The sequence below is a fragment of the Uloborus diversus genome, chromosome 1, assembly GCF_026930045.1.
Source record: "Uloborus diversus isolate 005 chromosome 1, Udiv.v.3.1, whole genome shotgun sequence".
NCBI lineage: Eukaryota > Metazoa > Arthropoda > Arachnida > Araneae > Uloboridae > Uloborus > Uloborus diversus.
In genome coordinates, this window is record NC_072731.1 from 84,179,462 (window position 1) to 84,192,096 (window position 12,635).

Sequence of the window (12,635 nt, forward strand, 5' to 3'; positions counted from 1 at the left end):
CGCATTTTTTGCAAAATGTAAAAATAAAACCTAAATTACAAAAATGAAGCAAGGTATTTTCCCTTTTTTGACCAAATAATAATAATACACAATATGAGAGAGGAAGCTATTCAATTTCACATGATTACCGTATATACTCGCGTATAGGTCGATCTTGCGTATAAGTCGACCCCTCCCTTTTTCAGAGAAAAAATCCAGAAAAAATCTAAAACCCGCCTATAAGTCGACCCCCATACTTTCCAAAAACATCGCGAATTATTTTCAAAGAAATTTCAAAATAATGAACACATTTATTTACAAATAAAATAGGAATTAAATAGGAAAACATTTCTAAAAGCCTTCAAACTCGGATTCCGAGTCGGACGCAAAAAAAAGTTCATTAAAGTCCGCTTCCGTCATCACCGCGTCATCGTATACATCGGCGGCTGCAGAATCGTCAATGATATCAGAGGATGCGTTCGACGAACCTCACCGGTCAACCAGTAAGTAACCAGTTACTAACCGCGGCGTTCTATGGTCAACCGGTTACCCCAGCGGTTACCATTCTAAGCAGTTGATTGGTTGATTTGAGCACGTGATCATTAGCTGTCACGTGATTAACTAACCGGTCGCTCCCCGTCGTGCTCGTCGAACGCACTCTCAGTCTGAATGGCGTGACTGTTGACAATAAATATTTTCATACGTTTCACGATATTTGTTAATTGCTGATTTGATCCTTAATAAAGAGGAATAAATTTATCTTTATGTATGTGTATTATTTAGGTTTTCTTAGTTATTATTTTTGAATAAGTTTACTCTTTCACACGATCAACTTATCAGCAACTACCTGTAACCGCACATCGGCATTTCTCGTAGCTTCCCAGCTCTCGTTGATCGGGAAAAAAATTTCGGAAAATTTGACCCGCGTATAAGTCGCCTCTTCCTTTCATTTCATTTTTTGGACAAAATTTCTCGACTTATACGCGAGTATATACGGTATACAGCTTAACTAAGAGCTTGATTGACTATTAAGTTCAACAGTACTTAAGAAAGATATGTGAACGTATTCATTAACCTCTGATACTTTAACATTTTGCTAAAGCTTTTTTTCCAGTTTTAGCATTTTTGCTTTAAAAAAAAAAAAAACTTCTGAACGCATCTTAAACCCTGGTTTAATGCATAGGCATCGATATGGAGAGGAGCTTATATATTGTCCCCCTAAAGCAACAGTAGATTAGATGTCTTAGTGTTGCTCTGAGGTGACGATATGTGTTCAGCAAAAACAACTCACAGAACCAAAAAATTCATTTGTGTGCTCAATGCAAACAAACTGCAGTGATAACTAAGTGCACCATTTAACACCTAAGCACCATTATAACAGCATCAGCTCAGCTTTGCACAACAACTTTGAACCGTCCCATCTGCAAAGGATTGGCTGTGAACAGATTTAACTCCTTGTTAGCATGCAGAGAACTTTTAGTTCAGGAAGCATAACAAAGATAAATTCTTTGGAGGAGGTATGGCATTACGGAGTAAAATACTAGCTTATAATAAAAATTCTAACTTTTAAACTTGCAATAATCTCTAAAATACAAGAACAAAAATTTTTAAATCACAAATATTGTTGAATATAACAATACATACAAGTTTTTGAGGATTAGTTTGCTCTGTATTTTCACTCATATTTGGAGTTTCAGAAAATGTAAAACAAAACCTGAAAAACAAATAGACTTTAGAAATTAGTTCTAAAAATAATTAAAAACTTGAAAACTGCTATATGTATACAAAAACTAAATGAAATACAAAAACTAATTTCAAAATACAAAACTTAACTTATTAATAACATAAAAATATTTCGCAATTTCATCTGGCATCATTAAGTCTAATGTTTGTATATTAAAATATAATATACAAACATTAGACTTAAATAATATGAAAACTCAAAAAGTTATACACGTTCAGGTAATTTGAACTTCACGCCATTGGCACAAACACATTCCCAGTTATTATAAAACAAAGATATTAAACACAAACTTCTAAAGTGCTTTCTAGTGCAATACGAATTTAAAATTCAGAGAAAAATAATATAGAAGCTGCATTCCATAATGCTCCAAGGTAACCTGTACCAACCACCACACTTTGTTTAACCAGTTGGATGTGGCCCTGAAAACAGCTGTTTTTTTTTTTCCAGCTGATTTGAGAATGAACTATCAGAGACAGAAAAAGAAAGAAAAAAATAGAATGAGTAATCAGGTAGAAAAGTGAAGGAATCGTCTGGCATCCTTCATAAAACAGTCAACTGAACCTAATGTGCTTGGCACAGCAGACATATGTGTCGCTACCATTCTTATCAAAAGATGACTAGCAGATGTGCCGGCACAGTTGTCTGTCCTGTGAAAAATGATAGGTGATTTCATCATTTTTCTACCTGGTTATTTATCTTTATAACCGCCTAACCCATTCGAAAGTTGACTCAACTAAATTGGTTTATGTGAAGGATGCCTTAGAATTTCAACCAAACTTTTTGTCTTTGGTATTTGGCAAAATATGGTATTTGATGTATTTCTTAATGATCAACGAAACAAGTAACCTCCGTGCATTAAAAAAAGTAATGTCAAAGAAATTGTAAAAGGATGTGTGTGGCGGACCTGCATCCAGGAGCCACCATAGTACCTACAGCATAGAAATTTTTAATAAAATTACTTTGAGTCCCGAAGGTTGGCACCTGGCAATTTGTTTTCTCCTCAATTTCATTTTTTTTTAATTAATAATTTTAACTGAAATTTCAAGTAAATTGCCTTTTAAAGGGATGAAAAATTTCCCACTTTTTTAACATTCTATGTCTTTTGAAATAGCTTCTTTTTTCTGAATAAACAGCAGACATATGGGTTTGAACTTCAGCAAAAAGTTCTAGGCTCAACTCAATTCAAGCCCAGAGCTGAAGAGCAAAACATATTATCAGAGATCATGAATTTGAAAGCAACTTTTCAAATATACACAACTGCCATTTTGAAATGCTCAGGAGCCCCTAAGCACCTATAGCTGTGAAAGTTTGTGCAAGTTAGTTTGCAACCTAAGAAAGGTATGCTTTTCAAAATGCTTTTTTTTTAGTATCTAGGTTATGCATACTTCCATCAAGTTCTTGTCTTTGAGTGGATGAGGGGTTGTGCTCTAATCATGAGCTCTTAACTTAAATACTATTTTCTATGGGAGGGAGAAGGAACTTTCATTTTGGTCGAAAGGGACCCTGTAATTAATTTTTTAATCTGATTCTTTTTAATAGACGATTTAAAAGGTTGGTGAGCGACAGCGAGCAGGGCCTCCTAGTTTATACAAAAAAATTTGAGGCAATATGTTTGACCCGTGTGTGCAAACCATATTTATATTCATAAAATATAGCGTTAAAGACAAAGTATCAGTGCTAACTTATTTATTAATACTTATACAGGTACCTGTCCAAGAAACTAAACAAGTCTATTGCTAAAATGTTTCAGCTACAGAGCCACGTTCATCACACATCATATTTGGAATAATACTTGTTTCCATTGCATTATAAGCAAAATTAAGTGTTATTTAGCATGAGATATGAAGTTTAGGAATAAAAATTACGCAATACATTGATTTTGCAATAATATCTCGCTAAAGTTTAAAGAGATTGAGAGCTAAAATTCATGTAAATATTTTAGGTGGCAAATACAGTTGGGTCTCCATATAGCGAACATTCTATTTAGCAAAGTTCTCTATATAACGAAGCATGTTCAGTGACACAGAAAGTTTCATTTCAAAAAGCATGCAAATCTGTCTCTCTTTAATGAATATCAAACCGCTGAATTTCTCTACTGCAAACTTTTTATGGGGAAAAAGTGTCGATGTTTCGGAAAATAGACGTTTTCATTTTGGTGCTTTTGTAGAGGCTTCCTCATCTTGTCTTTCAACATTCCTTTCTCTTTGTCACTTGTGGTGATGGAAGGGGAGAGGGGGGGGGATTTGAAAGGAGGGGTGTAGAATTCCCTTAGACCATTGATGATCTAATGAGAAAATTCCTAGAGGGTGTGAGTTTCCTGGAAATGTGTTGACCCTGCGCTGGAGCCTCTTGAAGTGACCATGTGCACGTTTTGCTCATTTTCACCTTGCTCTGCAACGTTGTGCGTTGTTCTCAAAACGTCAAAGAGAAAGTGTGACTATAAAGGAAAAAATTTCACTTGTCAATGATGTTGGAAACGGCATTACGAAGAAAGATTTAGCCGCAAAAATACAGAATACCTGCAAATAGTGTATCTACTCTATACTAAAAAATTAGTAATTAAAAATAATCCCATTTTAAGTAAAGTGGTGAAATGTACAATTCTAATGGAAAATGAAAATTATTGTGCATGTATGACGACGTTGATCAGGCCATTTTAAAATGGATTTATTCTGTGCGTGATCGTAAATTACCTTTGTTAAAAATTAAGCATAGAAATTTACTATTTTCTCTTTTGTTAAGTTTCTAAGTAACGAACCCATTCAAATGTCCCTTGCGACTTTGTTGTATGGAGACTCGACTCTGTGTTATGTTTGTCACAGTATAGTAATTTTGTTTCAAAAACCAATTGATGCACTTAAAAGTGCGTTTTCTTGTATGAAGTTTCATGCAGAAATTTTATTCTTTCTCAAAATTCAACTAAAAGCTTATAACTCTTGTTATTCAAAAAAAAAATCTCTTAAAATGTTACGCTTGTAACGATAGAATAACCTTATGAATTTCAAAACAATGGGAGTGGGGGGGGGGGGGGGGAAGCCATTTAGGTAGTTTTATTTGCATTAAAAAGTACTTCTAGAAGAATATATAATGAAACTTTTTTTTTCATCATTAAAAAATAAATAAATAGAATAATAACACACATGCACACATACACACACAAGCAAGTCGGTAAAAATTTTAATATAAGAGAACTTACTCTCCAATTTTTTGAATTTCACCACCTTTGCCTGTATACAAGGTAAGACAACCTTTCCATACTGAAGCATATCTAAATTAATAAGAGACAAACAAGCACAAAAAGTTAAATTCAATGAAGAAAAACAAGTAGCAGCACTATATAACAGTATTATTTTCAAAAAGGGGCAGGGTAAATTTCTCAGAGAGGGCATTTTCGATTTAAAAAGGGGCACTTTTTGGGAAGTAAAAGGCACTCGGGGATGACCCAGTAGGAAGTCAACACAAGGGGTGCCTCCCCCAAGAGCAAGGATGCATACCCCTCCAAAATCAGGAAGACCCCCCCCTCGGCCAAAAAAGAAGAACGTGAGTTTCTAAAAATTTCCGATTCAGCAAATTTGTTGACAATAATGCAACATACTTTTTTTTTCTTTTTAAATAACACTTAATGACCCCCTATTAGATCTAGGTATGAGTGCATGGTCATATTTAATAATTGGGTCAAATTTAAGTTGAGTAAATTGCGAATTTCTTCTTCCTAAACAATCAGGTTTGGAGTGATCCTGAAGACACTTTTGTGACATATTAAACCATGTACTAACTATGTGTATTACAGTCATGAAATTAAAAGGAAGAAACTCACAGGAATATACTCATAATTTTCAAATTTAGATTAAAATTATATATCTAGTGATCTGGTCTAATCAAATTGTCTTGGAAAATATTGATAGCTGATTCCCTTATGCATCACATCAATAGGAACATCACTTAAGTTTTATGAAAGTTGTTTTATAGATATGGTACAACCATTAATAATTTATTTTTATGACACTAAGTAACTCTCAAGATGTAAGCAGAGATTGTTACATTTTCTTTAAAAGGACGTTCAGGGCAATTCTATGGTGTCGGACGTAAAAAATGAAGAAAAATTTCTCAGTTTTAATTCTATTTACCAAATATAAACTGTTCCAAAATAAACAAATTTATTTACAAGATACTTACTACATCCCCCGTTTTCCAAATCGTCCCCCCCCCAGCAAGGGCTCACCCCTCCCTAATTATCGCAAAGACCTTCCACTCCAAAATAAAGTCCCCCCCCCCCAAAAAAAAGAAAAATGCCCTCAAACAACCCCACTTAAAAATTTCAATGGCGTGGCTCAATCTGCGCTATGAACCCCCCCCCCCAGGGGGCACCCTGCTAAAGTTCACCTTTTATTACTGTGCTTTATACAAATAGCCAATCAATAAAAGAAACAAAAATAAATATGCGAAAAATATTTTTGTATTTTAGTTCAATATGCATAGTATTGTACACTACAGTGCGAAAATAAAAAGGTTCGTAAACCCAAAGCGGAGATTAAAAGATGGCTATACGATTACACTAACATGATAATGTTAAGCATGACATGCGACACATGCAGCATTAAGGAATTATGCACTATTACCGTGTTTTCAGAAAGTTATTGCTGAATGTGAACACATGAATGAAAATGGTTTTGAACAAATGAATGAAAATAATTGAGGTCTCCATGCTTTGGTTTACATCATGATATCATTGCAAACTGAAATATAAATTTTGTTCACAGTGAATGCTTTTGCTAAGAGATTTTTTAAGACAGCTGTTTCAAAAACATTTTGGGAGTATCTCCAATAGCCCCAGTGGCAAAAAATTTTGTAGCTGTCTGCGAAAAGCTTTCATCGACAACTACATAATCTGTTTGCAAAAATCGTGCATAGTTCAACAACTCTTTGGGTCAATACCTTTCAGAAAAACTAGCTTCCATAAATGTATCACGAAAATTGCCTGCCGCCTCTGTATTGTTGTATCACAACCCCCTCCCCTTCCCCAACACCATTTTTTAGACTGGTGACATCCAATTCTTTCTCTTTGGGCCAATGACTTTCAGAAAAACTTGACTCCCATAATTACATCACAAAAATCGCCCCCACTCCTCCCTGCATAATTGCATCACAACCCCCCCCCCCATGCCCTCCTGCACCATTTTTAAGACTGGTAACGTCCAAATTCTTTCTCCTTGGGCCAATATCTTTCAGAAAAAAATAACTCCCATAATTGTAAAACAAATATCCCCCTTCTCCCATTATTGTATTACAAAAATTTCCCCCACTCCCCCCTGGATCACTTTTGAGACTGGCAACTTCCGAATTCTTTCTCTTTGGACCAATACCATCTAGAAAAACTAATTCTCATAATTGTATCACAAAATCGCATCCACTCCTCCCTGCATATTTGTATCCCAAAAATCCCCCCCCCCCCGCCCCATTTTCGATACTAACAATCCCCCAAATTCTTCCACTTTGGGCTAATAACCTTTCAGGAAAACTAACTCGCACAATTGTATCAGAAAAATAAAATGCTGTATTCAGCTTTATTTAAAAAAAAAAAAAAAAATCAAAAAAAAAAAAAAAAAGGGAACGGTTGGACTTAACACCTTTTCCTACGCTCATCAAAGATCGTCGCAATTAGCATTTCGATTATTGTTCGGGAGACTGCCTCCGTAGCCCAAAAATAGCGTTTTATTACGACTTCAGCTTGGATAGGGGAAAACCCCATCACCAGGTTCCACGAAAATGACGTCATGCGTACACTCCGTTGCCGATGAACTTTGGCGGTGCGCGTAAAGATTGCAGAAAAATAAAAAGGAGAGAGAGAAAAAAAAAGATAGTCACATGTGATTAAGAAATAGGGAAAAGATCGAAAATATACGAAATTTTCAAATAGAGACATAAAGAGACTAATTTTTAAAAATAGCGATAGTATAAAGAGCTTCCCCGTGGCTTACAGCACTGTGCTAGAATTATGCATGTGTAATTAAAAATGAAAGTGAAATAAAGCAGCGTAAATAGATAAATCAAATGGTTATAGAAGGGGGGCTGAAACTTACATTTTCAGGAGAGGGTGGGGATTCTAATTTAACCGAATGAAATTTCTTGAACGATGCACTTATACCATACTTACATTATACTTAATTAGAAGAAAATCATCCAAAAAAGGAAAAGAAAAATCAAATGTTACAATTTAGATTTGATGAATAAGGACCTTTTGGGGAGATCTTGGCGATCTCCCATCACTGATTCACGCCCTTTATTCACGACATGAATGATATTACGATATAAATGCGAATGGTTGCAAATATTTCATTTAATAAATATTTTCCTGAAAACGATTGAGGGGAAAGAAACAGTGCAATATTATAAAGCAATAAATTTTAAAAAAATCGTGCGATGTACCCTTTTAATGAGAAATATAAAATACACACTTATTAAGTCAATTTTACTTTTGTTAAACATATGAATTCCTCAACAGTATTATTTTTCGCTCGATCTGTAGTTTTGAAATTAAAAAAGTGGAGGGGCAAGGAGTTTTGAGAAGTGAGATTGAGTTGACCTGATGTGCGAACCGCTTGTAGCTCCTCCTAAATTAAACCCTGGCTACGCCATTGGTCAACGCCTAAGGAAAAGCAACTGAATACAGAGTGCTAAAATACTGCACGCGTTTTTGCCACATGCAATCAAAAGCACGTGTTCAAAGATTGCTGCGCACTAAGTATCTTGTAAATGAAACTCATCCTTTAAAAATTAAATTTAACTCTGAATTCTCGATAAATACCTTTAATTTTGTTCACTAATTTGGAATATGGAAAATTGTCCAAAAGCAGATGTTGAAAGATTGTTGCAGCAAATGTGCTCAACAAATGAAGAAAGCAAAAATCAACTTTCATTCACGATTATAATGAAAAGAAAAAAAATAGAAAGAAATTACTCATACTATTTGTCTCGTTTGGGATACAAATAAAATTTTAAAAAATGATGATCACAACAAATTGCAATAAAATACTTTCGCATCACCAAGATTCGCACTTCTTGCGCAAACTAGTTCCTTTTTCTATTTTACTTTTTAAATCGTAAGTTCATTTATGAAAAATTTTTTTTCCCTTTCTTTATTTTATTTTGTAGAATGATAATTTCAGGTATGTTAAAGAGGAAATATTGTAATTCAATTTCTACTTTATTACAGCACGTGCAGTGGCGGATCACCGCATAGGCGCATGAGGCAATAGCTGGGGCCTCCAGAAAAGCAGGGGGCCTCGGAGCTGCGAAGTGGCCTATCCTCAAAACCAAAATTTTTTGTTTTGAGGATTTGCCGCTGACAGCAATAATTTTGTGTGGAAAATGCTCAAAACTCATGGAAATTGATATTTAATCATGAATTTTAGGTGCGGACTGATTGCTTCCAATAGGGCCCCCTGAGGTTTAGGGGGCCCCTGGCTTCAGGTGCCTTTGTTTGGATTTTCCTTGGAGTTTGTATTTTCCTCTTTCTTCCCAAAATTTCAGCATAAAATTGTGTTGTAAATGCTCAACAAAATTATTCTGATGAAATGCACAGTTAGTCTTGCTAGCAGACCCGAATCTGCGTACCCGCAAACCCCGCAGTGCAGGGAGCAGGGGGGGGGGGGGGTCACGACCTAAAAGGGCCCAACGTCCCGAGAAATTGAAAAAAAAAGAATAAATAAATAAATTAATTAAAAAACTAGCACTAAGTTCTTATTAACGGTACGAATGTACACTGCTGGCCTCTGGGGTGGCCCTACAGAGTTTTTGCAATGGGCCCCAAAATTTATAGATCCGGGCCTGCTTCCTAGAAGAACTTTTCCCGTTCCAAGTAGTTCTTTGACCAGTTACCAGTCGGCTTTGTCTGAGTAAGGAGATGCATCTTGTTTTAGAAAAGCACTATTGATATACACATGATGATATTTGCTTTAATTGGAGTAGTCATATAGTTAGGAAGTGTCGAGAGGGGTGAGGCACCCCCCCCCCCCCAAACAAATGATAACCAGTCGTCATTTTTGTGTCAGTATTATATCAGTCCTCAAAATATACCAGTCGTCATTTGTGCGATTATGCCCGAGTCGGTGTTTTTCTAAATGAAGGGGAGCAGACAGCAGGATTTACAACATGGGGTGTAAAACTTGACCTTGGAATGGTCACTTTTCTTGGCGAACAATTATATTGCCTTTCCTGCCTTTCCTTATCTAGAATGATGAAGGGAGAAGAGACAGATCTCTGGGGGGTCCAGATCGAAGTCGTTTTCACACGCCGGGCACAGCTGTGTTTTCTTTCTTTACTTTTTGCTAAGTTTCCCACTTTCCCACCAGTGACCAACCTGTAACAAGATAGTTTTATGACGTATTTAACTAAATAAGTAATTTGAAAAAGGCGGGAATTTTTTCTTTTTTTTTTTGAAGGAAGAACGAAGAACCTATGTCATTCGCTGTTTTGATTCAATCGTGCTCGTGAACGTGCTTTTGCTCTGTATCTTCATTCAACAATGCCACTCCTTTTGAGATAAGTTTAATATGTTTTAACAACTATTTAATTTTTTGAATTATGCTGCAATCTTGGTGTTGAACGATAAATTTTGAAATACAATAGGCTACAATTAAAGTGGTATAAAGGTATTGCTTTTGAAAAAAAGAATATACTGTTAATTCTTCTTTAAATTATATTTCCATTGCAGAGAAAAGGACCATTTGTCAATTCATTACAAATACACTTTATAAAACTACTATAAAAATTTTAAATGCCTTTGCAGCGAAAGTAGTTGATTTTGAGTGTTCTTCTTTCACTGGTGCCACTTGTTTGTAATATATTTTACAATTTCAACTTCATTAAGATTGATTTACTTATTAAAGACAAACGTTTTATATAAAAACTAATTGGGGCAAACCTAATCTGATAGGCTCATAATGCAATAATTAAGATCTGCGTAGCTTTCTTAATGCTGCCAGGTTAGGTTCTCCCCAACTATTGAAGTGTTTCAGTTTTATTTTCAGGAGTGTACATTAACATTTGCCCTGTGCTAAAGAGTTTGTTTCAATACTTCAAAAAAAAAAAAAAAAAGATAATGATTATAGGAAAAAAAAATGATAATGATTATAGGGGGAAAAAAACACAGGCTTTAAGATTTGCTTGAAAACTTCCACAGAATCAGGATTTTCAAGCCTTAAAGGAAATTAAATTATGAATTTTGAATTTCAGAAGTATAAATATTTCAGGAAAAGTAAAAATATGAGGGAAAGAATTTCACTTGGATTTTTATCATAGTTGTTCGTGAACTCATTATACTTTTCTCCTCATCACCCCATTTCTCAGTGTACGCCTTAGGATTACCATGCAGGGCGCATCAGCTCTTTAAAGAAAAGGGGCAGGGCGCCGCGCCCTTTGAAAAACCCATAACGGGAACGCTAGACATAAGCTAGAACAGAGCTTCAAAAATGGGGGTACGGCTGTACTGGCAGGTTTAGATAATGCTCAAAAAAGCGTGCAACTGCATGCCCATGGAAACTTTTCAAAAATTATGAGTATACATTTTTAAAGCGTATGAGGTACGAAACTGTTAAACGTAAAAATGAAAAATTTTGCCCAGTTTTGTATACACCTTTGTTTCTATGAGCAAATGGGAGTACTATAGTGTCCCCTTACATACACACATATCATTAAAAATTAACAGAAAAAAACCGATGCCATATTTCATTTAGACTATATACAGCTGAAATATATAACACCGTTTAACACGATTAAACAGATATAATTTAAGCGTATGAAATTATGAATGATACAGTACTCTTATACCATCAAGTACACTACTCCAGGCATGAAACTTATCATTGCAGATAAGTTGTCTTGAAGTCCTTTACCAGAAAAAGGAAAGGAAGCACTAAATAAAGATTCAGATGATGAGAATGAATTCAGTCATGAGAATGAATTTTCAGAATGATTTCAGTAATCTGTTTATTTATGCTAAACAATTTTGGATATTTCCTGTTATTTTTCAGCACAAAAAAAAATCTATTTATTTCTCTACATACAGCTGATTACTTGCCATATAAGTGTTTACTTAACACTTATATGGCATTTACAGAAAAGCATGGTGTGATGTTTCTGTTACAAAACATGAAATAAACTAGCTAGGAAGAAATTTCACTCTAGAAAAAATGCTAGTTATAATGTCGAGATCTCTGAAAATATCAGTATGTTTGAACACTCAAAAGTCAAGAAATACTTATAACTGGTAAAAGCATTTCAAAATCAAAAAAGCAGTTCAACAGTAGAAATTTTTATAATCATTTTGCAACTACAAATAAAGCTACCAAAAATTGAAAACAAATTAAGTGCAAAATGATTCATTTTGGAGATGAAATACACTCACTACAAATCGATTCACTTTGGCGACCAACTTTGTGATGAGATGTGACGTGTCATTATTAATCTGGTACAGCATAAAAAGAGATTCATTAATTCAGCAAAGCATTTATATACATCGGGAATCGTAACATTATGACACAGTCGTAACTAATACCTCCTAAGTACATTAAGTGCAAAAATATTGATGCATTCAGTTTTTTTAGCCTATTTTACCGCAAAAGTAAAAGCATAAAAGAAGGTTTAATACATCTTAAAAATATCGCTAAAAACAAAAAAAGTCAAAAGCAAATAAAATATTAAATAAATATTGAAAAACTAAAAATTGGAAAGCAGGCTTTTCAGATGTGGGAAAATGTGCGTTTGATGCGCCCTCCTTGCCTCTTAGAAGTTTTATGAAACACTTCATTATAAAACCAAACTTTTTCCAAAAGGTTTTAGATTCACTTAAGTCTTGCCATGAAACATAACTCCCCCATTTTTCTTCTCTACTAGACTTTGATTTGATTATAAA

The 12,635-nt window shown here is 34.7% G+C and overlaps 1 protein-coding gene across 1 annotated transcript in view; it reads right to left on the bottom strand.

The window, feature by feature from the left end:
• Positions 1 to 1,545: 1,545 nt before the first annotated feature.
• LOC129228501 (SOSS complex subunit B2-like) overlaps positions 1,546 to 12,635 on the bottom strand; it is a 48,514-nt gene continuing 37,424 nt past the window's right edge. Inside the window, exons 3-5 of the mRNA XM_054863213.1 lie at positions 4,920 to 4,991; positions 1,624 to 1,693; positions 1,546 to 1,563 (exon numbers count right to left, since the gene is read on the bottom strand). Coding sequence (XP_054719188.1) covers positions 1,546 to 1,563; positions 1,624 to 1,693; positions 4,920 to 4,991 — 160 coding nt within the window. The remainder of the gene's footprint in view (positions 1,564 to 1,623; positions 1,694 to 4,919; positions 4,992 to 12,635) is intronic.